The sequence below is a fragment of the Peromyscus leucopus genome, chromosome 6 (assembly GCF_004664715.2).
Source record: "Peromyscus leucopus breed LL Stock chromosome 6, UCI_PerLeu_2.1, whole genome shotgun sequence".
Lineage (NCBI taxonomy): Eukaryota > Metazoa > Chordata > Mammalia > Rodentia > Cricetidae > Peromyscus > Peromyscus leucopus.
In genome coordinates this window covers 106,719,797-106,745,952 of record NC_051068.1, presented here as the reverse complement: position 1 = coordinate 106,745,952, position 26,156 = coordinate 106,719,797, and the positions used below count along the sequence as shown (strand labels likewise).

The 26,156-nt window shown below is 38.9% G+C and overlaps 1 protein-coding gene across 2 annotated transcripts; it reads right to left on the bottom strand.

Annotated features, from left to right (window-relative positions):
- Positions 1–407: 407 nt before the first annotated feature.
- Cxxc4 (CXXC finger protein 4) lies at positions 408–25,810 on the bottom strand. Of its 2 annotated transcripts, XM_028857249.2 has the most exons (4): positions 25,549–25,810; positions 25,348–25,423; positions 21,553–22,862; positions 408–4,957 (listed from the first exon to the last, which is right to left on the bottom strand). In XM_028857249.2, exons 3-4 carry the CDS (start codon positions 22,603–22,605, stop codon positions 4,913–4,915), a joined length of 1,098 nt encoding a protein of 365 aa, XP_028713082.1. In that variant the 5' UTR covers positions 22,606–22,862; positions 25,348–25,423; positions 25,549–25,810; the 3' UTR covers positions 408–4,912. The 2 variants fall into 2 exon arrangements, with proteins under 2 accessions (XP_028713082.1, XP_028713088.1); XM_028857255.2 differs by lacking the exons at positions 25,348–25,423; positions 25,549–25,810 and having other exon boundaries at positions 21,553–22,993.
- Positions 25,811–26,156: the final 346 nt, after the last annotated feature.

Genomic DNA, 26,156 nt, shown 5'->3' with positions numbered 1-26,156 from the left:
TTCTCCTTCTCTCCAAATTATTCAAACTCTTGAAGAATCATCTCATCATCACATATGAACCTGTAGGCATTCATATTTTTGCTAGATTGAAGTAAAGAAAAGTACTATTTGCCAAATTCCAATTGAATATATTTGACATACTTCTGTTACTTTTACGCAAATATAATAAAAAAGCATGTGACTTACCTGAGAAATTGTTGCTTATTTAGGAGTTTCTTGTAATTAGGATTATTGAAGTTCACTTTCTTGCTCTACTAAATCCCATCCTGTTGCCATGTTCTAAATATTTTCTATTTGGAACCCCAACAATGCACAAATCAGTGTCCAGTATACATATAAACCATCTTCTCAGGTGGTAGTCTATGAACACGAAGTCTTTGTATGGTATGAAGTTCTGTGTGTTCCTATATCAAGGATTTCTAAGTTTTAATACCATGTTCTGGTTGGAATATGTGTGTGTGTGTGTGGTTTCAAAGGCATCAAGTAAAATTAACCCTTTGTGCTGAGAAGTGGTGAACAGAGGTCCAGCACATAGGTAATGAATAGTGGTGGACCCCAGGATTTCATTACAAGAAAAATTAACATAATGCAGAGACCAAATCAAAATGAGAGGGAGTGGACAGAGACACAATCCCTTGTGCCATATTTCTTCATGGACAACATCTCCAAGAGTTATCACTAAAGATTTTCACTCAAGGCACAGGAAGGCTTGAGGTGTTTTCTGCAGGCATGCTTACAATGGATGAGGAGAGGAGGTAGTTAGGACTCATTTCTTCATGTTCAACTTAGTCTTTTCAAGTTTTCAAGAATCATATTCTTTTTATATAAATTAGATAGATAGATAGACAGACAGATAGGGATGAACAAAAAGAACAATAACAGCATATTTTATGAAAGATTTGTACACAGCATCATACCACTAAGATAAGGACACATGCAGAAATACAAACCTTTATACCATAAACAATATTAGATGTTCAGAACTGTGTGTTCATTCATTTAAATCCCACAAATAAAATTTTTGCCATGGAAAAATGGAGATATTTTGAATACTAAAGTCCTTTATTTAACAACACAGAAATTTCACAAAAACAACTTTACTGGGCAAATTGAAGTGATTTTTAAATTTTTTTTACAGTTTTGTACATGCCCCATAAGTGATTTTTCTTTAATAAATACACTGTTTTCCAAAACTGCTTTTTTAAATAACTGCACAAGCTTACATACACCTTTACACAAATATCTATTAGAAAATGTAACCGATAACTGCACAGTTTGGAACAGGAGGACACCAGGAAAGGAGTCCACTTTGTGGCCCATGTCCTGAAATATCTATTTGGCAATTGTGAAGTGGAATCCCTCTGAACACAGTAGCTGTGTTTTATTCACTAGGAATAAAGATCTCAGTGTGAAATGCCAAATTTAATAAAAACAAAATCTAAAACGTTTAGCTGTTACATGAGAACCAACTGTTTGATATTGCTGCGAATCCCGCCATGATCAAAGACCCACTCCAGCTTTCTGCTCAACATATTTGACCCCGAATCATGCATTCATTTAGCTGTGTTCCTCTTCTCATTCTTTGATTACTGATACTATCAGCTTAAAGGCTTTATATGCTCTTGCACTAATTGAACAACGTCCATGCCAGGGGTTCTAACAAGGGATGGACACATTTCTTTCCTTTCGTGATTACTTAATATTAATTCATAGTAAGCCCATCGTCTCCCACCCCTGTGATTGCTTAGAAGGAAATTGAGGGTTGGGGGTTAAGCAACCAGGAGACTTTTTACATATGCATAATCTTAGGGAAAGATGATTCTATTTATGTCCCAAGGATAGATTCAGTACTACTTTGTGAGTATGCCTCCGTTTGTATGAGGACATACAGAGTCCACTAGAAGGAAACTCACCTTAGTCTGAAGGTCACAGAAGACAGAGGTCTGCATTATAGTATTCTTCTGGAGTGCTGAGGGCTAGCTAAGAGGAGCATTTACTTAGTACACTATGTGGCAATGTCCCACTTATTCTCCTGGGCTCCCCTTAAAAGCTGCCAGGGCATGACATCCACTGAAGACTGGACTCTTATGTGTGTAGATTTCTATAATAGCCTTAGCAATATCTGATATGTAATTTTAAGTTGTATATATACAACCTACAATATGATGGCTAATTTCTAAATTTCCTTGATATGGAAAATGAAACATACAGTGATCAACTGTTAAAGGTTATGTTTCATTGATATTTTGGAATAAAGAAAATGCATACCTTCAAGTCACTGCCCTAAGGCTACAAGCTGTCTATACATAGACACTTGAGAAAGAAAACTAGATGCAATCTAGAAGGATAATTTTTTCACCATCACCAGTGAGAATTCTATATGTACCCTACATCTCGTAAACTGAGTTTAAGTGAAAACATAAAAAGTGTGTGGCATAATAGAAATTAGTGTAAATAATAAAATGTATGAGAATTAAAGAAAAAGGCCACACTGTTCATTATAGTAACAAATTCCTTTCATTAAAAATAAATGAACTGCCATGTGAAACAACACATTTACAATACACAGATTCATTGTCTTGGGAAAAAAAGAGGCAAAAAAAATCAAACCAAAATACATCAAGACATGCAATACCAACTTGAGTTTTTGACTGTCCATACATTGCTATGAGTTCCTTATTGTTTGCCTAATACAGTCTGAAAAGAAGTTTGTTTCTTTCTAATCATTTTTACAAAAGCAAGGGAAGCTTCCCATTCAAGTGCGAAAATAAGTTTCCAAGTGCTCATAGTTAACAAACTGGCAAAAGTAAGAATAAAGTAAAATAAAAATTGTAAAGACACACACAGAGAGAAGAACAGAACCAATGGGACAATGACAAACTCATACAGCGCTCATTGGTCCTACAACAGAAGCAGAAATTAGAACTACCAACCCTCTAAGGAATACACATGGAGTAGAAAGCTATCTCAAAAGTAATATACAGCTGTTGATGATTTCATTCCTTTCTCTAAACATAAGTGGGTGTAATACATAATGCATTTCCCTCACAAAGACTGCTTGACCATACTGCAGACTAAGCATTGGTATGCTAGCTAGGCACATTCATCCCACTGGTACTCCACACTGGCATCATACAAACCTACCATGGTCTCATCAAGGTGCTCACTCCAGTGATGGTGTACCTGACCTGCCTTTAGAAAAAATGTGTAATTCCATTTCCCATTCAACACTAAAACGAGATTTTTAAAAAATATTCCCCTGCCAGCCTTTGACACCCTTTCAAGTCCTCACTGACCTACCACTCTCTTCTGTGGCTTTTCTTCTGACTCATCTTGCTAACCTGTTTGACAGGCACAAAGAACAAAGATGGAAGTAACATGGCAACTTTTTTATTCTATGTGTTTTTCCTAAACTATATTTTATTCCTGAAACTGATCCTTACAGTTTAATTAAAAAAAATCAAAATATTTGTCTTAATGGGATAGGCGTCCTTTAAGAAACATGACTGTCCTAGGAAAACCCAATCTTACAGGACAAGGTGCCCGGGTTCTACAAAGTATCCTGGGGGATGGGTTGTCTTGTTTTTATCAAATACCTCACGCTGTGGCCTTGTTTCATGGAAAGAAAGCATCCAGTGATAAGAATGGGGATGGAAGCGGTGGGTGGTCCTCTGAGAGCCTGGGGGAAGAACCCTAGTTCAACTGAGAGGCTGTGGAAAGGAAGATAAAGAAACCAAAAAGACTCACTTTTAATGAATGTGTTTAATTATTTTTAACTTGAAAATATGCCCAGCCATGTCTTAAAGTAGGCTTCAATGCATTCAAGTGTTGTTTTAAACCTATCCATTCAGTGTTATTCATGGAATTAAAACATATGAATACTCTTCTGTTTTTACTTTTCCTACCCCTTCCCAAAGAAAAACATAAACAAGGAATCAAAAAGCTTGGGCAGCTTGTGTATGGCTAGGAAAAAAAATGTCAGGCATGACTTTCTCTTTCTATGATCTGATAACTTCAGCCTAGAAAACACTTTTTTTTTAATAAAAAATTATACAACTGATTCTGCATTTTCCAACTATTCTGAGTACTCCCCTTACAGTGCAACCCAAACAAGTCAACTACACTAAGTATTTGGGGGTATACCCTCTATACAGCTCGTTTGTAAGCAACGCAAGTGCATAACCACTACTCTAATATAGTGCTCAAAAGATTAATTGAGACCTTCACAGTAGCTTCCCCTCTTACATTGACACAATTGAAGGTAATTGCTGGATGCAGCATTATCTTTTAGTCTTGTGAAACTGGCCATCCAGTCTCTACAGAAAGATGCATGAATTATCACCAGTGCTGCTGCTGCTTCTACAAACAACTGGCAAAAATATTTAAAGCTAAAATTTATTGCTCCAGATTTAACTTGCAGAACCATACTGTTGTGTACAAACTGTTAATCTCCATAGATGCTCAGACATGATTGTCTCCTTGTGTCTAAACACACAAAATACAAGCTGCTATCTGTACAGTTTACAGTACTGAATCACATATATTTGAAAATGAAGTATAGATATGTACTTTGCAAAGATACATGATTTTACAGTCGGGGGTTACCCAAACTTATTTTTTTTTTTTACAGCCACTTTCAAAATAGACAACAACTTCACTAGTATAGCTAAATTACATCAAAGGAAGGATCAGTGTATTGAAAGCAAATAGACTGGCCAATTCCCCAAGCTTCCCTGGTATTTTTATGTCTTTTTTCTTTTCTTTTCCTCTTGTTTTTTGAAGAAAACCCTATACATAAAATGAAAATAATTTCTGAATATTTTCTTCAATGGTGGACTAAGTGGTTTCTTAAAACAAGACATTAGTTTGCCCTTTATTTCCAAATGCCTTGAAAATAAGATATACTACGGTTTTAAAAGAACCACCGGAATGCTTCAGCGCTGGGAACAGGTGTTCTCTATAAAAAAAAAAGAGCAAGAAAACAGGTTAAGCTTTCTTTCTATATCAATATAAAATTAATTTTTCTCCTTTACATTTCAGCTATGGTTTTAGTCAACCATACACAACACAAGGACATATATAGCAACATATAATAAAAGAGGAAATGCTCAAACTTATTAATACTGATTATAATGACTTAAACACATTAGATATTTAAAATACAGGAAATGCATCCTGTGCTATATGTAGTAATGAGAATAAAGGGAAGGTCCAAGGTATTAACCAATAGGAAGAGCAACTGGTACCTGTATGTAAATTCTGTAGCTGCCTCATAGGGAACCCACATCATTTTAAGTTGATCATCTTTGTGTCTACACATAAATGGCACATTCACATCATGGCACAGGAAACAGATCTTTCATGATCTCCATTTATATATCTTACCCATTGCTAAAATTCATAACCAGCTACATATGTCATCTTCAATGTGATACATATAAGCCTTTTATACAGCCAGAGTGACTATAACTGAATTATTCTGCCCATTACACTAACAAGTATGTCACCAGGCAGTAACCTGAAGTTTTATATACAAAGTTGAAGTACATACATATATATGCAATCTATGCAAGATTATCATCAGAGCTGAGTGAATCATTTCTTTCTGGTGGCAAACTGAAATGCTAAATGAATATTTCCAGCCAGCCAGCCATCCACTGTGTGTGTGTGTGTGTGTGTGTGTGTGTGTGTGTGTGTGTGTGTGTATTTATCTTAAAGGAACATTCATAGTACTTAAATTTCCTAATAGAATACAATGGAAAGTTACACTACAAAATGTTCTAATAATGGATGTTGGGTTTGACTTACTTTCTCATACTGAAGTAATTTGGTTGTTGTCCTCTTTTCATAATAATGCTAATTGAAAATAAAAATCTGTATTAACCTAGTACATTGTCAGTCTGACTTTAGACTACTCTCCTTTGAGAACCCCATACCCATGCTATTGGGGTGTGTCTTACTTTACTTCAAGTGCCTTTCTTTGTCTTAGACCTAGAACTTAATCCTATATTAAAGTATCTCTATTGTTAAAAAAGTTTAAGTGACTAAATTAACTGTTTTAGAAGGCAAATTTCATTTATACTGTTGCCACTAATAGCTGCTTTAAAAAACTGTCCCTAAAACAATCAAAACTTCAACTATTAAGACAAATTAATTTCCTATAAATTACATAACTCAAATTTGCACGCATATGTAAAAAAACTAAATTGTACATTCACAAAGCACACAGAGATCTACTATACTCAATAAAGTAGCAACTGTTGTACTAGGTATTGATTCCTACTGATGATTTAACTGATTTTGTCTTCTCCCACTCACTGTATATACCAGACCTCCATCATTTGGTTGTTTGTGAAAAAAAATTCTTTAACTAGTTTCTAAATTTAACTTTTGAATACTAAATGTAATAATTACAATTCTAGTTACATTTACTTAGTCATTACTTTAGGAACTATACAAAGCAATAAGGAACACAACATGCCCATTCTAACATTCATTTTTTACATAGGCACTCACATGGCACACACACAGATGCACACACATGAACACACACAAGCAGGAAATGAAAACTGAAAAGTTCTACCAGATGCCACCTTGCTTTCTGATGCCAACTAAGAATAAATTCTATATAAGTAAGTTTATTTATAAAAAATGTAGTCATTTTTAACAAGATACATTAGATCCAAGTGTATCCATGCAATTATATATCTACACTCAGATTCTCATATGAAAAATAAACATGTGCATATATATTCATATATATGCACATTTATGTGTATATGTATGACAGAGATGCCAACTTACTCTCAGATGCCAACTGGAAACAAGTTTATAAATATATACTTATGCAGTCGTGTATCTTGATAAACAGATATGTTTATGAAGATAAACAGAAAAAGTACAGAGTACGTTTTTTAAATGAGCTGAGTCCTTATGCCTTAGACATACTTTTGAATCTATTTTCTAACTTCCTTTACCCCTTTCTGCTATTCAATTTATTTGTACTATTTAGTGAAAGCAAGCTTTTAAAATGCTACCTAGAGTCAAAGGTCACTTTTGTAAAGAAAAGATGGTCCTCTCTCAGTGCTTGCTAGCACTAAGAATTCACCCAACAGGAAGAGACATGAGAGAAGCCAAGCAGAGGTTTCCACAGTGATGTGTTTTGCTAAGTTTCATGACTTCAAAGATCTTAATGTAAAGAAAAGTCATTTTAAAAACTTCTCTGTTTATCTTAACCACCCCTACCTGAGGATGCTTTCTGACCTCACCCCAGTGCACAGTGAAATCACAGAAGAGCAATGAAACTTAAAAAAAAAAAAAAAAAGTTAGTTAAGGAATCACCTAAAACACATAAGAAAAATTAGGAAAACCACCAGTGCAATAATTGAAACAAATTATCAAACATTAATCAGAAACTTACAATTTCTCTGCTAGTTTTATTTTAGAATTAAAAGAGAGCAAAACCCTTTAGTGTCCTAGAGGTTACACAAAGCTGCCACACCTAACATTTTGTCCAACTTTTGTTTGGCTCACCAGAAATTTACTTGAGGGTGAGGCTGAGTTATTTGCAAACAAGCAACTAGAAGCAACTCTGTTTCCATCCCACTACTGGATTAAATCATAGGTTTCTGGTCAGTCCACGTAAATTTGGACACATGTCAACTAAGGAGGACATCTTTGTAAGAAGACCACTGCGAATTGTTTGGAAGCTCAGCATATCAACAGAAGGGATTAGATGCCCTCACCAGCTACCTCCAAGTTAGATACATTCAAAGTCCCGCTGGGGAATCGCACTCTTGATAAGATTGCTATGACTTTGTGGATCTCAGGGATGCTGGCAGGGGATAGTTATCCTGAGTGACAGGAAGACCAGATTCCCCTGGAAGGAAATGGGGTGGGAGGTAATGAACAGAATTGAATTGATTACATTGTTTAAGTCAGCCTTCACTGCTCATGCAGGTGTGAGTAGCCTGGCTCCCAGGAGGCCTGTGGGGGAAATCTGCAGGTCCTCATCCCACCCCACCCCCTTGTCCCTCTTCTTGGCATTGCTATAAAGCCTGCTGCAAAGAATTCTGACAGAGGCCAGTTAGAGAATGACCTTTAAGCTTGAAAGAAGGGCATGTGTTTATCCCCTAAGTAACGCTTCAAAGCAAAGCAATGTCCTTCAATGAAGGAATGACGGAATGAATCAAAGCCAAATACACTTTGCATTTACCTAAAAAACTACAATAAATATTGTCTCTGCTGAAATGCATTTCAGTATGAATTTTTGCTGAGTAATGAAGAACAAACAGAAGAGATTCAGATAATGCAGACACCCCAAGCTCTGCCTGGAGGTTTCTCTTTTCTGGCACCTGTCAAGTGACCCCTGGCACCTTAGATCTTCAGGTCCTGCATTTATCTATCTGCCCATTCCTGTTAGAAGTATGTGCAGCCTAAAGAAAATTCACCTCCTGAAAGCTTCAAGCAGAGCACCTAAAACTATACAAATGAGGGTATGGAGGCTGGACATTTAGATCTGGGTACAATAGATAAATGTGAATGTAGCAGCATTTACCACAGTATATTTAACTTTTTAATGACATTAGACCTGAGGTTTCAAAGACCAAATTAAAAATTAACTTTGGCATTGAAATTCACCTCAGAATGCATAAAATTCTAAACTGAAATTTTAGATGGCATTAGAATTTTCAATTGAGAATGTTAAATAATTTGCCAAAATTTGTTTGCATTACTTCCTAAAACAAAGATTTCCATGATTCACTTGGGTCTTCCACATTTGACTGTGAAACAGGATGGGTCTAACACAGTGATTTCAAAGATCTAGAATTTGAGAATAACATTATTCTTGCATTGATTAAAAATAATTGTTCATGTTCTTGTTGATGACTATTAAGGGAATACATATCATAAAACAGTTTTCTGATTCCCATATAATGATGGGAAAATGTTTTCCAGCCCAAGTCAAAGCAACTTTAGGCTGCACAGAGCCAATGAAACCTCTTTTGAGACCTTCTGAGATGTTGCTTTCTTGTTAATGCCACTACCAGTTTCTTGGACTCAGGGGCATCCTAGGCCTTGAATTTTGAAATATTTGTTATATTTGAACCTACATATTCTTACTACAACTTAAAGATTTTTTAATAGCTTTTAATATTACTTCTCAACTTTAGGATTTTCTTTTTTGGAAAAACAAAAACAAAAGGATTCTTGGTAATGAAAAAATCCTTTTTTTTCTGTTTTGATCTATAAAATAATAATAAAATATCATTACATACATTGAATTTCTTCCTATTAAATTTCAAAATCTGCTTGGAGATATGAGGCATTGTATTGCATATACAATACCGTGGATGTGAACATATTCCTCAGCCTGTGTAGTACTTTGACTATAGACTTCAGTCACCTCTCCCAGCTCTAAAATGACACCTCGCCTTTGTTCTTCAGGCCTCGCAATATACCTGCAGTATGTATGTACACAATGTGTAGCATATCAGATTCACTCCCCTCACAGTTGATTCATTTAGCACACACGTATTTTACATAATAAAGCCTTATTTTGGTCAATATTCAGAGGTAAATAAGAACAAGACTAATACTACCACTAGTTAGTAATAGCTAAAGGAGGATAGGCACTAACTAAAAAACCGGTGACTGTAAAGGTGCATTCACCCTTCCTGGCCTCTAAATTGACATCCGGCCTTAGAAACCGACACTCGGATTCTTTTGGCCAATGGTGAAGAGCTAACAACGGCATTTTTACTCTCCATTCTCCGTGGCAGTTGCTCCTATTACTCTTTCTACTTTGGGAATGAGTCTCTGCCTCCACCTTCTTACCTATCCCTCTAGCACCACCCTCATTACCACCACCAAGGTGATATGAGTTTAGAAGGCAAAGCTAGCTAACTGTAAATAGAAGGACACACCTATAAACCACACTACAAGGAACTAAGTTCATATGGTGGTAGCGTTAGTGAGGGAAACAAGAGTCAGAGAAATGTACTGAAGAAGAGATGGAGTCAGAGAGGAAAAAAAATGACACATGGACACCATTAACCCAAAGACAATGCACGTTCTGTTCCTAGTATCTAATGCAACTAACTTCCTTAGACATGACACTTGATAAATGCTACATAAAATTAAATTTGGTTAAAGAATACTTAAAACCACAACAGCCCAACAAATGAGTAAACTTACTGTGACATAAATAAGTATTTAAGGGATTAAAATGTTCTTGAACAGAAAAAAAAATCCACCATGATACAGCAGCAACGTGCTATAGAGAAAAAAGTAAATTTTTAATGACCCACAGATTTTAAAAAGGATTTTTCAAAGAAAGTATTTTTCAAAAATGACTGTATATAACAATTTTAATCTTATGTGTAAGCAGGGGTACAAAAGTAAAATTGAAATTAAAACTGTAAAATTTAGCTGAACATGGTGGTGTGCACCCATGATCTCAGCACTTTGGAAGTACAGGTAAGAGGAGCAAGAATGCAAGATGATCTCAGGCTACAGGCAGAGGACAGTCTGGGCTCTATGAAACTGTCTTACAAAAATAAATGTGTAAAAATTAGGTTAATGAAATTTAAGCTACACTGTTTATAATGTACAGAAGGTTATTTATATATCCACAAGCTTGTATTAGAGTGTAGGTACATATAAATATATCTGGCTATAGGATTTGAGTATATTTCTGGGTACACACACACACTCAAATCCACTCTCTCCCTGATGCTGCCCTGATAATTTCTGTCTGAAATATTGCCTCTAGGTGAAATATGCTTTTTTAAAAACTGATGAAGTTGTTAAAGAATTTTGAAATTTGAGGTAAATGTTTGTTACAACCATGGATTTTTATCAAGTTCACCACTTTTTTTTTAACTGAAAACAAGAAGAGATATTTGTATAACCATCAGAAAATTGTATATCACTTACAGTATTTAAGATGTTTAAGCTATCAAAGCTAGTTTGAATAGCCTCTAAATTTTACTAAAACAAAACACAATAGTTACAATTATCATCCATGGCCCATCTTACTTACAGAATTTTCATTCCTATAGACCTAGGATCTGGAGAAATATTTACTTATTTTTTGATATATTACATAAAGGTTTAAGTTGAGTAATATTTTGATTGAGGTCACTGGCATGTTGTTCAGTATCTACTCAGGTAACACTCAGCCACTGACACACCCTGCCCTGAAACCCTGAGAGTATTATGCACCTAAATTGCTCAGAGAAACTCAGAGAACAATCATTCTAAGTAGTTCTGCCAATTAGATGTCATCACCAAAATAATTCTCTTGGTTAGACACATGCTCCCAAGAACACCATGAGGTCTTTGCAGCCTGGCTCTTCCAATATTTTCTCCTCCTCTCTCTTTGCCTCTTCTCTCTCATCCCTCTGCTTTCAACTAAGAATCGCCAGCTCAAAGAATGTTCACAATTATTCTGACTTCTTCATCTTTCTTATTAATATTTTTAAATAAATAATATAAAGCCAAGAATTAATATAATTAAACTCATTCAAGTTTTTTTTTTACATGTATCCTCAATTACTGAAAGTATATTTAAGTTCATTTACACTAGGAGGCTACACACATGAAGGATTCCATGGCTTTGACATCAGAGTATCACCACATCCCAGAATACTTTAGCCTATAGGTTCAAATTCGCCCTCAGGAAATATTCATGGGTTTTTCTACATTTTTGTGCAAACATAATAACTCTTAAAGAAAATTAGTAAGCCTATATTTTTAGTCCTGGGATTTGTTTATAATATGTAGTAAGCAATAATCTTTTCACCATCATTCTGAAATCTTTTCTATATGTTCAATTCAGTATTTTTCCAGGAACTTTTCTTATAATCATTTTAAAATTGTGTTAACATCTTTGAATACTTGGTTGTTTATAAATAGATGCCTTTAGTTCCCTAAACACTATCATTAATTAATTTTGAGGATTTGTCTTCTCACCTTGGCCTTCCTATGTTTCTACCTGAACAGTTGAGTTTTATCCTTAAAGAGAAAATTGAAAGAGGAAAAGAAAGGAAAGGAGAACAGGGAAGGGAGGGCTGGAGAGAATTCAGCAAAGGCAAGAAAAGCTAAGCTATGCTAAGCTAGTTTTCCTGGAACTAATTTTTCCATTGTGGTGAATGAAGAAAAAGAGCTCTGAATGGTTCTAGTGGATCTAATCCCACATCCATCTTCTCACAGATTGTAAAGCATTAACAATCTCTGTTCATTTCGGATGTAAAAAGACTCAAGAGTGACCTAGAGCAGCTTAGTGCTTTTCCTGTCTGCTGTAACCTTGCAGCCTGGGTCTCACTCCTCTGTCCTCCGTCCACCCTCTGTTTCTTCCAACATTCCCTTTTCTCTTATTCAGAACCTAACCATACACCTGGAAACACAACAGAAAATCTTAGGATGACATCATGCACCACCCACAGTAGCACTGCAGTCACCATATATCCATTTGTGTCCTTTATCCAGGTATGGAGGACAAAACCAAGGTGACCCATGTCCACAAGTGTGCTGTTGTTTCTAGAGTTCTCTAAAATTTCAACTGTTCCATTTATAATTAGTTCATTTCTTAGATGGGGATTGAACACAAGATTACGTAACTAAGAACCTTGGGTAAAGGACTAAGACTTAGTGTTATGGAATATTAGTTTAAGATATGTTACATTCATTTATGCTGTGTAATATTTGTTTAATGATGCAAAGATGTGTTGCATTCTTTCCTGTTGCATTTGTTTAACTTTGTGAAGCTGTGTTACTTTGCTTGCCTAAAACAACTGACTGTTCTAATAAAGAGATGAATGACCAATGGCAAGGCAGGAGAAAGGGTAGGCAGGGCTGTCAGGCAGAGAGAATGAATAGAAGAACAAGAGGTAGGACTGAGAAGAGGAAGAGAGAACAGTAGGGGCCAGCCACCCAGCTACACAACCAGTCATGGAATAAGAAGGAAAGAAAGGAATAGAGAATAGAGAAAGGTAAAAGCCCAAAGGCAAAACATAAATGGGATAATTTAAGCTAAGAAAAGCTGGCTAGCAACAAGCTAAGGCCAAACATTCATAAGGAAGAATAAGTCTCTGTGTATTTATTTGGGACCTGGTTGGTGGCCACCTAAGAATTAAAAAAACAAAACAAACAAACAAAAACAAGCTACAACCTAGAGTTAGAGAATCATAAAGGTACAGACAGAGGACAGTTAGGAATAAAGAAAAATGGTTCTTTAAGACTGGACACTCACTACAGCTGTGTGTGTTTGTGTGTGTGTGTGTGTGTGTGTGTGTGTGTGTGTGTGTGTGTGTGTGTCTATGTCTACAGAACTTACATTCAGGCACTAGAAAGTAGCAGCCCCTGCCTACAGATATGCTTAGCTGAATACAGTTTATCAAGGGTTTTACCATACTCTTAGCAGTACCACGAATGCACAACACAGGCCTACCTTGAAGAATCAAAGCATGTCATTTATAGAAACATGTATATTTTACTCCTTATCTTGCTAACAAATGTTCAAATATAATTTCCTCCCTCACTATAACCTTGTTCAATTGTGTTATTGATATTATTAATGTTTTCTTTCCGTTTTTATTAGAAAATAGTCAACAGGTTCATATTATACACAGCAGTCTAACACACTTGAAATTACAACGTAACAACACTCATTGCCTGTGGTACATCCATATATTTTCTGCTCCATTCTACTTTATTCTACTTCTAAAGTACTACTGAGAAGCCAACATATTGGTCTCATGGGCCTTTGGTACTAGGCTGTACTAGTCTAACATCCTGTCACCTGTGACTTGAAAAAGTCAGCATCAAGCTCAACTCACCATCATATCACACATCCATATTGTATGAAAAGACTCCCAAGAAGAAAGTACCACACTTCAAAATGATCTCGAATTCTACACAAAGCAGCCTTTCAGTAAATATAAAACACATTTCTTTGAATATGGAAATAAGCCAGCATTCTCTATTTTGTTTTCTATGCATTAGAAATGGATGCAATATATTTAAGATTTAATAAAAGATTTTGCAACTGACTTTTCATCTCTCTGTGTCTCAGTTTTTCTTATTCTTGACTCCATCAAAATCATTAATGTACCTCATTGAAGCCTACAGAAACATTTCCACTCAACATTCATTTCCCAGCACTATAAATTTTCGACCACTGTTCTACCATCACTAAACACTACCATTTCCAACAATTACATTTCAGGGGTTTTCTTTCTTTTAAAAAAAAGTTATTTCATCACTTTCTACTTTATGAAGTTTTAGAGAAAATAGGTCTTTTTCAGAATTTGCCAGATTTGCTGAAATCCACAGAAATGCCCATCACTCTTCCTGCTCTACAGGCATGCATCATGTTCTCTCCTATTTGATCTCTACTCCTTGGATGCTTCTATCAATCATCGAGTTATGGCCTGGTATGCTGAGCAAGGAAGAACACTCTCAGCAGTTTTCTCCCTGTTCAACACTTTTCTCAATGCTTTAGATTGCCCTGTAAAATATAAGTTAAATGCAGATGAGACTCAGATGGGATCCTACTAATCTTGGAAGTATTTTAGCTGTACTCTGGGATTAAGCCACCAAGTGATTCAAAGGCGTAAGTCAAAATAACATCAGCTGTGACATAGACCTCCTCATCTCCAATTCAGTCACTACTAAACCTAAAACCTAAGCTAAGGTCTCAGTTTTCATTCTTAAATCAAATGCATTAGTCAGATCATGAGCCTTGTTTCTTCCTTTTGTCCTATTTTCCAATCTCTGCAGAATTTCAAACTTCTGGAAGAATGAAGGAGTAAACACTCCATCTTGAGAAATGTCCTTCTACATAGTGTTTAGCATCCTATTTTGATTATTTTTTTTTTAGCTAAAAAATATCATCTTTGGTGGTTGAATTCTACTTCTTTTAGGGCCTCTAACCTTTTCCTCTTAGGAACACTAGCTTTCCTATATAACTGCTTAAAAACAGTCACCATCTCACCACTTCACAAAACTTCCCTATGGGGGAGGAAACAACTACAAAAAACAGACTCCACTGAGTTGTAGTCACTCGACTTTTTAATCTCAAAATCCTATTTACTTGTTTCACGTGTACCCTAAATGCATGCCTGTATCTTCTACCTACTAATGTTTGCTAATATATACATTTCAGTTTTTCAATATCAAATATGTTCTCTGGCTGGTATTTATAGGACGCATTTAACCCTTTCCTTACATTGGTTCTCTTGAACTGACATCTAGAACTCCCTCAGTGGTTAAACTGTGTAATGTGCTTAATCATTGTTCATTTAAGAAGTTTCTTGAGGCTAGAAGCACTTTTTACAGCTTTTCTATGTGACAACATGACCCCCATACTATTTTTTAACTTAAAAAAAAAGAAAAGCCAGTAAATAAGTGTTACATTTTCCTGAATGTCATTTATATATGATTTTTCATAAAAAATACAGTGATCATGACTTATTCAGAAAAAAATAACTGTTTTACCATTAGTAAGAAATTTCATTTGAGATAAATACTCAAAAAATAGAGAGGGGAGCCAGTGAGCTTGATTTTCTACCTATTTATGTATTCTCAAGTTCCTGAAAGAAACTAAGACACAATACATAAGTTTAACAGATGAAAAAAAAAATGTTCCTTATAATGCTTTAAAGTAGAAGTCAACAAGCCTGTTAGAATCCTTTCAAGCCCTGCAGAGATGAGTCCTCAACATTATTAAATGGCTGTCGCATCTGAAGTATGATGCAACATAACTCAATAGCAAACAGAAAACATAATGCTGGATGGAAGCAGGATTTTCAGTTACCCTGCAGAATAATTCAGTTTCTGGACAGATGTCTCTCTGCATGTGATGGAACAAGATATGACTTGGATAAAAATCACCTCCACACCCTTCCACAGGTACCTTGAAACTCGGAAGGGTACTAGGGCAATAACAAGTATAAGGTAGGCATAAACACTGAAGTGGAGCTGAAGGAACAAAATTATGCACTCACATACCCACAGCATTCACAGGTTATACAAAATATATTCGTGAGGTTTTTTATAAAAACTACTTTTTAGACTGCTCTGTTCCCTCTATCCAAATCATGTAATATCCTTGCCAGTGACTGAAAAACATACTACCAATCATTACCCTGCACAAGAGCTCACTTCTGCTTTCATAAATTAACTTATTAATTGAAGAAAAATATATTTAAATACATCTTAGCTTCAACCTATTACTTTATCTAGATATCGCTGTCTGAGTATATCACAAAATTTTTAGTATTTTGTATAATATAAGAAACTGAAACACACCCTGATTGTGTGAAGTGTACTGAATAGGACACCATCTTATTAATGTTTTTCAATGCAAAGTTAAAGGGAACTGTTTTCTGGTAAAGGTGAACTATATATTCAGATCATCTGATCAATTCTGATTGAATAATAGATTTTAAGCAGACCCCCAAGTCTAAAAAAACATATTTGTGCCTATTCCTGGGAAATATTAAAATAGGTAAATGTTTAACTTCGTATCCAAAAATTAACATCCCAACAAGGTTTCAGGGCTCATAGCCATGACTCCTGTCTCCAGTTTCCAATGGTAAATAATGTTCCACTTGGAGAAGTTATGGCAGGCATCTCTATCGTTCCTGCAGGCTTTTTAAAGTCTTACAGATCACTTCGCTGAACTGTTCTACACCGGTCTATAAGTCTGACCGTGTGAAATTCCATCATTCCATCCAAAAGAAAAACAGACTGGCTCACAGAAGAGTGATTCCATAATGAAGTCATTAAAACTTTTCAAGTTAAGTCACCTTTACAACCTTCCTCACTAAATATCCCTCCTTCATCAAACAGCTCTGTGATCAAAGGAAAAGCTAAAGTTCAATGCTGTTCAAGAATTTTTTTTTGTTTTTTCTGACTGTTTGCTTATATTTTGTTTGATGATGCAGAAGTTTCAAGAAATATTCTCTATATAGTATATCTGTAAATGGATTTTTTCAATTTTATTTCACTATTTCCAATTATCCCATAAAATACTGCTTAGATTTTTCCATGCTGTTTAGATGGATCAGAGTATTGGTTTCATCTAGGAAGCAATATCCTATTTTCATAAGCAACTATATTTTTAACTGACAGATAAGAGTTGTATGGATTTACTATGTACAACATGAGCTCTGTTGTACACAAAACATAAAAACAGTCTTAACTCCTTTGGACGGAATCTAATGAGGTTCAATGGGTAGTCTAGCGTCTTCATGATGAAGGTGTCTTGTGGCTTTGATCAAAACTGAACTTTCCTGAGCTCTTTTCCTTATCATTCATAGATTCTGGAGAGTGCTCGTTGATTGTCTTGTTGTTACATTCTAATATAACAAATATTTGGTCATTTTATTGAATTTTTTCCCTTCCCCCTCCTATAACCAATACATATTGCATCTTTGCATTAAAAATATTTCCTACTAGCAGACTTTGATTCTTAAACTGAAAACTCATTTTGAAATTATTAGATGAAGTCACAAATCAAAATCTGTTTCAATTTAAAATATGAAAGATTAATATCATATCTATGTATATCTACATATTTAAAAAAATCACTGAACTTCAAAACTTCAGGAAATGTTCAGTTGTTTGCTGATTTTCCCTGCTCTACTTTAGATGTGGTCTACGAATGAATTTCCTCAGCAGGCAGGTGCCATCATCCTGCACAAATTACAGCAGTGTGTTGTCCAGAATTTCACAGCTGCCATTGGTCGAGGTCCTTAGAAATTAAAAACTGTATTTAGTATGTCTCTCCCTTTCTAAAAGACTCTTTTAAGTAAAGTTATTTAGTTTGACTTGATAATATCAAAATGTTTGTCATCCAGTCCCTGAGAATCTCAAGCTAGCTTCTAGAAACAATATTGTGGGCTTGTACATCAACACACATTTTTTTCTTTTATGAGAGAAAAGAGAAAGAAAAAAAGCCATCCTTCCCTCTGATTCCCAGTGTTTCCACCCCTTCTCTATAAAGTGGCAGCAGGAAGAGCAGGGGTGGGGGCAGGGCAACCTCCCAGAGGCACAGCTTCGCTAATGTAATTCCATAAATCAACTAATGGGAGAGAAACCAGATCTGTGTGGTCTCTAATGCTGTCCCACAGAGATCAATCATGTCACCTGAACAATGTTCAGGGACTAAGAGGCCTGGCTTGCCCATGGGACAACTTTATCCCTGGAGTTACATTAGATTGGGATATTTTAAAAAGTTAAATCTTTGTATCACAAAAATACCGGTCGTATATAAACAGTCTGAAGGATTACCTTTGCAAGATAAAGTATTCAATTAATATCATAATAATCTCCTACATGGTCACATTTTAAATACATCTAGGAACTTAATATTAATTAAGGACATACATTTTTAAACTAAATTTTGTCCCACAGGAATATAACACATTTGTATCAACTGCTTTTAACAATTAGTGGCTAATTGTTAATATAGAGATTGATGAATGAGCAGCGACATATGCAAATGCTCAGTACACAGCACAGAGCCCCCACTATTTCATGGGCATCACCACACTGAGTGCCAACAAGGGGCGGTTTCATAAACATCAGTTACTCTTAAAATGGGACTAAGCAGGGATAGGTCGTGTTTAAAGGAAGGCTAGGAAAAGGGGCTTAAGAAAATGTGGGCTCAAATCCCAGCACATCCATGTGAATCTTTCTTAATCTTGTTTTACACAGCCCGAAAGCAACCTGAGAATGCCTTCAGTGTCTGAACTAAGAACAGGTCAAAGGGAAGAAGGAGGACACATCACAGGTTTGCAGTGCTAAGTAAGAATCTGAGTTGTGATTAGTATGCAGACGTTCACTTCTCAAGTGTCCGTAAGTTATAGCCACAAGTATTAGCTACTAAGTTTATGACTAAAATCCAAGGCCAGACCGTCAAACAAAAGTCCATCTACCCTCACAAACATCTCCTGAGATGATAATGGATCAAATTAGAGACAGGAAACCAGCTCTGCAGGGGATTTTCCAGCTTTGATTCAGTCATTCAAGCTCTCTGCTCTGTACAGAAGCCCTAGAAGTTTCCTACAAATGTAGCCTGAGTTTGCATGCGGGGTTGAGGTAACCACACTGAAATCACCTTATTCGTGACCTAGATAAACACTCAAACAACTTTGAAAACTTTTTTCCTTTCATTCTGCCCAGTATTCCATTAATGATCATGGCCTTGAACCACAGCCCATGCTCTGGTAGGAAGGAACCTTCGGGTCAGGAAAACATCTGCAAAGGGAAATGGGCATTCTCCCTCATCCACTCCCCACCTTCTGAGGGGCCCCAAAATTTTTGTGCATGCTAACTTTTGAAATCAAAAATTATTCTATGATGTTTGAAATCATGAAAAAATTAAAGTTAGTGGGAAAACATTGAGAGAGAGGGGAGGGAGAGGAGGGAGGAGGGAGAGAGAGAGAGGAGAGAGAGAGAGAGAGAGAGAGAGAGAGAGAGAGAGAGAGAGAGAGAGAGAGAGAGAGAATATATGAAGCCTGTTTAGATGAACATACCAGCCTAGAAGCCTGTCCAAAAGCCCATTAGAACTCATAGGCAACTCCTCTGGAGTGGTTACTGTCTAAGCAAGTGAGAATCATCCCGTGGTCCTCTCCACTCCATTCTCTGCAATGGTGTGCAGGGTGGTACAGCGACTGTAGTTAAAGCTGAGGCCTAACAATGCCCAAACTATCAAGCTACACATTACTCTTCAAAGAGAAAACAGAAGCCATATAGTCCTACTCACTGGCCTTTGCAGGAAACTACAATGCAAGGTGACTTTTAATTTTCCATGGTCTTCCAGACCTAGAGAAGTCACAGTACATTCACCAGTGAAAGAGAGTTCAAAAGTTAATTTTTGCCATTCTGAGAAAAATGCACGAACCTGCACTGTAGCTGCTGTTATCTTTGCTGGGCCAGAGTTGCCCAAAGGAAGAACAATGAAGCAACCTGTGGTGAAATTAAAGTTCCCAAGAAGACATGGCGTCGTTATAAAGAGAAATACATGCAATATCGTGATGGGACTGCGGTCCATGGTGCTTCTGACTTTGCAAATCCCAGTCCCTTGGCCTTGGCTTGGACCCAACAAAGTAAAATGATCCATCTTCTTTGTAGTCGAACCTGAAGCAAGATCTTGAACTTTTTCCATTATTCTTTGAAACTCCAATTCTCAATGATTCAAAGAAAACATCCCTAGACCATGCTCCTAATTTTTAAAAGAATGTGCAAGTATTCCTCAGAACAGACTTCGACAGTCACTCTCAACCTGCATTGTAGTCCACAGGACCTTCCCAAACAGTAAAGTGAGGACCCAGTCTCACATATGTACAAGCATACTAACCTTGCTCTCTCTATTTCATCATAGACTGTGACCGCCTGTCCATCGTTCCTTCTTAATATGTCACCCAAACAATATACCTGTAGTTTTGCATTTCTTCTTTCGTGTTTTGATTAGAATATCAAATAAAATGTTTCTCACGTACATCAATCTTAATTTGGAATGTAGTTAAAAGCCTAATTTTAGCATTACTTAAGTGACTAATGTCTGTTTTAAAGACCTATAGAAGTAAACTATCATTTACTATATATGGTATCAACCAAAACATCGCTGTTTAATTTTGAAATCACAAAATAGATACTTTGTCAGATATAGAACCCAAAGGAAATGTAAAAAAATAAAAATAAAGCAACAACAACAGTGAGTTTTCCTGGAACTACATAAAATATTTAAAAAATAAAGCACCCATTAGCTATAATAGTAAATAACTACCACTTCACCTAGTCACATCTCAAAAAATGGCTGGTGGCTATCAGCTCCTCTCTATAACATTTCTGCTTGCTCAAAAAAAAAAAAAATCAAGAAAAATAAAAAACAGAAATTCTATCAGACTAAGGAGAAAATTATTCAAGGAAAAAGGTAAAAATCCTCCCTTGAGTCCAGGTATTTCAACACACACACACACACACACACACACACACACACACACACACACATGCACACTCACACATATAAATATATGATATGTATGATAGATGGTATATACACATATGTATGTATGCATATAATGTAGGTTGTGTACCACGTGTGTAGTGTTAGCTCTGGGCCTCTAGTAAGTGCTTTTTTAGCCATATATGTATTTATGGTGGATGTGTTCAGTATTTTGGGCAGATCTATTTGTTTGGGGTTTTCCTCAGAGCACAGTTTAAGCCAGCAAGGGAAAAATATTAACCATACTCAAATGTAAAACTTCGGATTCTTAGACCAATTGCTTTTTTTCCAGAGGTAAGAAAGCAGGGGCACCCTCTGGAAGAAGGGCGGTTCCAGGTGAAGTGCAGCTGGGAGGGTGATGTAGAGGCCATGCCCTCTGCAAACCACCTACGACACTATGTCACAACCTGCAAGAAGCTTCAGAAAAGGGGGTGCTGTGTCTTGAAGCCAGACAAGAAACCCTGCGGAGGAGAGGAGAAGGGGGTGAGCGGGGAGGGGGCAAGACTGGGAAACAAGAAATCATCTCCTCTGACCTCTAGCGAAGTGCCAGGTTTTTTCTTTAGCTCTTCACATTTTCTAAATTTGCAGATCTGGTGTCCCGTTTTGCGGTTCCTGCAACTGCTGCAGACGCCACAGTTGATGAGCCTCTTGCAGGGCACGCAGACCCCACACCTTTTCCTCTTCTTCTTGGCGGGGTTGGCTCCGCCAGCTCCCCCCGAGGAGGACGAGGAGGAGGAGGAATGATTCTGCGGGCAGTCTGCCAGATTGGCAATTTGAAACGCACTGTCTGTGACGGCTGCTGAGGCTGCTGCGGGGGAGTGAAGGGCTGTCATGACGATGACCCCTGGAGGTAATGAGATGCCCCCTAAAGCCGGGATAGCGGAAAAAGTCCCCACCCGCTCGGGGAGATTCATTATCTCTGCTTCAGCAGCGCCGCATTTGAGCTTGTTCATGCATTCCCCCGCCAAAGGTCTGCAGTGTTCGGGGGATAAGGTGGAGAGGAAATTAGTATTTGCCATTTGCAACGACGGCTCTGGCGGACAGCCAGCCTTCCCCAGCCGCTGGGAGTCGTTCCGGTGGTGCATGCTGGTCCTGCCGCCGCCGCCGCCGCCGCCGCCGCCGCCACCTCCACCACCGCCGCCGCCGCCACCGCCGGCGGCGGGGAGGATCGCCGAGGAGGAGGCGGAGGAGGAGGCGGCGGCCGAGGAGGATTTCCTGCCGGCCCCGCCGCCCCCACCCCCGCCCCCGCCGCCCCCGCCGCCGCCCCCGCTGCCCCAGAGCATCGCGGTGGCGGCGGCGGTGGCCGCGTTGTCGCAGTTCCACGGGGACATGCCGATGCGTGCGGCGGCCGCGGCGGCGGCGGCGCTGCTGGGGAAGATGGGGGTGGTGATGCGCGCGATCTTGGCTGCCTGCGGGAAGGCGCCCCCGTTGGTCTTGTAGAAGGAGGTGGCAAAGGAGCGGTAGCGCTCCATCTCCGAGTTGTAATCCACAAGGCTGTTCAGGGCCCCCTCGGGCAGGTGGCTTTCCTTGGGCAAGCCCGGGGCCTCCGGGCTCGGCCCGGGCTCCACGCAGACATTGGTGTTCATGGTGCAGGGGGGGAAGAAGGGGTGCAGGGTGGAAGTGGGGACCGCCTGGTCCGACACCTGGGTGGGAAAGGGGGAGAGGTGGGAGGGAGGGAAGCGGGTGATGGTGGGGTCGGGGTACCGGCCGGGCCGGGCAGGAAAGGGGGATCCGGGTTGGGAGAGCAAGGTGAGGGCTGCTTTAGTCCTCTCTGGGGCGCATGTCCACAGACGGTGAATTCCCAGGCAGTGTCTTCCTTTGCATTATCCTCCAACTGTTACAACTAAAATAAAGAAAGTCATTCCAACGAGCTGCACGAGGAAAAATTTAAAAATAAATAAACAGCCACCCTCGCTAGCCCACTGCAGACACCACAGAAAGCTCCCACGTTCTCCAGTCGGGTCGTTTGCATAACAATCATCAAGACGTGACCCCCCCACCCCCTAACACTCCCACCCCCTGCTCCCTCCCTCCCTCCCCGCAGCACACCACACAGCTCCTCCCCACCCACCACCCACCCCCATTCTTGTAACCCTCCTGAGAAAAAACGTATTAATAGCTAGAGTACCCAGGGAAAGAGGAAAGACGGGGGTGACAAATGCCGAGGGAAAAGGGCAATTGGAGTGCTAAAGACATGCAAATCAGGGGTGGGAGGGCGATACTACCTATAAGCAGAGGGCATTTAAACATTATGAAATGTGTGAACAAGTGCTGCCTGGGCATGCAAATGTTGTAAAGTAGAAAACAGCAATGGTCCTATGAGGAAAACGAGCAGGAAATTAGCAAATGAAGTACTGAGAAAGTCTACAATACATCCGAGCCTAAACTGTAAGCAAACACAATACAACTGAGAGCTACAAGACTGCCCACATACAATCTGAACTAAAGAGGCAGGGGAAAAAAAGAACTACCAGCTGCCACAGTGTCCTTCTGTGTCTGTGGTCATTAGTTTGAATCCCAGCACAGCTGGCTCTGTTAGGGTCTTAATTCAATGGACCAAGGACAGGTCTCAATTGTACAAGCCATTTGGTGGTGGGGCTTGGCTGGGGCAAGAGGGTGGTGTATTAGTTGTTTAAATGAAAGGAGAAAGAGAAAGACGGAATATGTATACATAGATCTCAAACACAAGCAGTGTCACAGACTCAGAACTGTCTGCTGCCCCTGTAAGAATACCCCCCATCATTTCTAATGGAGATTGCTATCTCTTCCCAAGAAAAGAGGAAAGCAAGGGACTTTTTAAAAATCTTTCACCAACACTGATTTTTGCATAGAGTGAAAGGGAGATTCCCTTCAGGTGTTGTTTACCCAAAGAACCATTAAGATGATTTTTTTCTTCCTTTTGCTATTTTTTTTTAAGAGGAAAGTTTAATCTTAACTGGGTATTTGCATTTCTCTCTCTCTGCTTATAGGCCATCATTAAGCTTTAGGAAGATGTATTTCGGTTGCTTATTAAGGGGGGAGAGGTACCCCACAGCCATTTAAGAATTAAAGCCAAGATGTAAAATGTATATTCACCTAAAAAAAAGAAAACAAACCATCAGTTTCTTTGTTCCCTGTTTTTTTGCCAGAGTACCTTTCTCTGGCATCTTCTGAAGCCTATAGATTTGTCTAGAAGGTGGAGTTTCAGGGAATTTAACTGAAGGCCTAGTAGTGTCTGTCTCAAATTTTCAGAGTTTCAAATGCATATCAATTATAGTAATTATGCTTATAATTAGATTAATGAACCATTTATGTCCAAACTCCAAGTGTAAAAACTTCAAGACCTACTGATGAGGCACCCTAAAAAATGGGTTCATGTAAACAAATCCCTATTAGGCAAAGTAAATCAAGATAAGGAACCTCTCCCAGGCTGGATTAGAAGCTAGCAGGCATGCTTCAATCACAGCAAGTCCCTAATCACTCAGGAACCACCTCTGTGGTTTCACATTAGGAGAAACTGCTTCCTTCAGAGGTCTGCTGACAATACAAAGGTGCCCCCAGATCCTCCTGGCTAAATATTCTTGACACTTGCCAAGGTCTGGGGGAAGACACAGCAAGAATATGCATACAGCTTCAGTTTCTGCGGATCACATTGAAGATGCAAGACCATAATAACTGCTACTCACTAAAAACTAGTTAGGCCAACCATGCAATAGGGCATCATCACAGTGAGTAGAGGGACAATTTTAACATTTTAGTCTTTTGACCTTGTTCCAAAATAAAGACAGAATTTAATATCCCCTTTCAGAGTCTTAGTGTGGTGTTTCCAAACAAGCTGTCCTTGCTTCTCTGATTGCCACCACCTCCCCCCTTCCCACCTCTAGGTTCAATGCCACCAGAAATTGTAGAAAATGATTGTGCCCAGTATCCAGGTCATTATTGTTTAATCAATGCATTCCTGGAGCATGAAAAAGGTATCTCAGCCACAGCTATTGTTTGGCTTTTATTTAGCAACAAAATAAAACACACACCAATAACTATAGTTCTAATACTAAAGCTAAATTAAACATCCATACTTCATGATCTTGCTTTGCCTCTGAACAATGTGACTGTACATGCCTAATACTGTATGTCTGGTCTACCAGAGACACGGAGATCAAAGGTCATATTTAACATTCAGGAGGAGGGGCGGGTGCAAATTAATTAATTAATTAATTAATACAGCCACGGGTTTTTATTGCTGGAGTCCAGCATTAATCTACTTTTACAATCCCACCGGACAGCAAACATTTAAGAGAGAAAGAGAGAAGGGGGAAAAAGCCAGAGGAAGAGAAAGAACAATCACTTACCAGTCTCTTTTTATTTGGGGAGCCTTAGAATTTGCAGACGCTGCCAGTCTGCCTTTAATTAGTTGCACATCACCCCCTAACACAAAGAAACACAAATCCAGATGTGTCTTGGCAGCTCCCAATTACAACTTTAATACTTGTAAACAAACTGTTGGGGATGGGGGGGTGGGGTAAATAAATATGCGGATGAAAAAAAAATACCTGTAAATGGCTTTTTTTTTCTTGTTGCAGAGAGGAGGAGGAGATGGTGTTAGTGGAGGGGGTGGAAGGAGGAGGAGGTGGGGGTGGAGAGGAAAGCGCCGAGTGTGAGCGTGTGTGGGAGAGCGCGGGGCTGTTGTCGGTGGTCTCTGCTCTTCCCAGCGCGTTGCTCCCGGTCCGTCTCCAGTCGCTGTGTGCGAGGGAGGGAGGGAGGGAGCCGGGGAGTCTCTCTCTCTCTTTCTCACCCTCCCCCCCTCGCTCTGTTTGTGCGTGTGTGTGTGTGTGTGTGTGTGTGTGCGCGTGTGTGTGTGTGTGTGTGCGCGCGCGTGTGTGCGGTGGCTGGGGGAGGGGAGCGCAGAGAAAGGCGAGGGAGGCGGTGCGGAGCCGGGGGCGGGGGCGGGCCGCGGCGCCGAGGTGAGCAGGACGCAGGCCGCGGACACCTCCCGATGATTGGCTGCAAATTACACGGGGAACAAGAGGCGCACGCGGGCCAGCGCTCCTTTTCACAAATCCCCAGCTCGCCGGCGCGGCCACGTTTCCCGGCCCGCCCGCCGCCCCGCCAGCACCCGGCGCGGCGGAGGATTTGCTTTTTTTTTTTTTTCTCCCTCTGG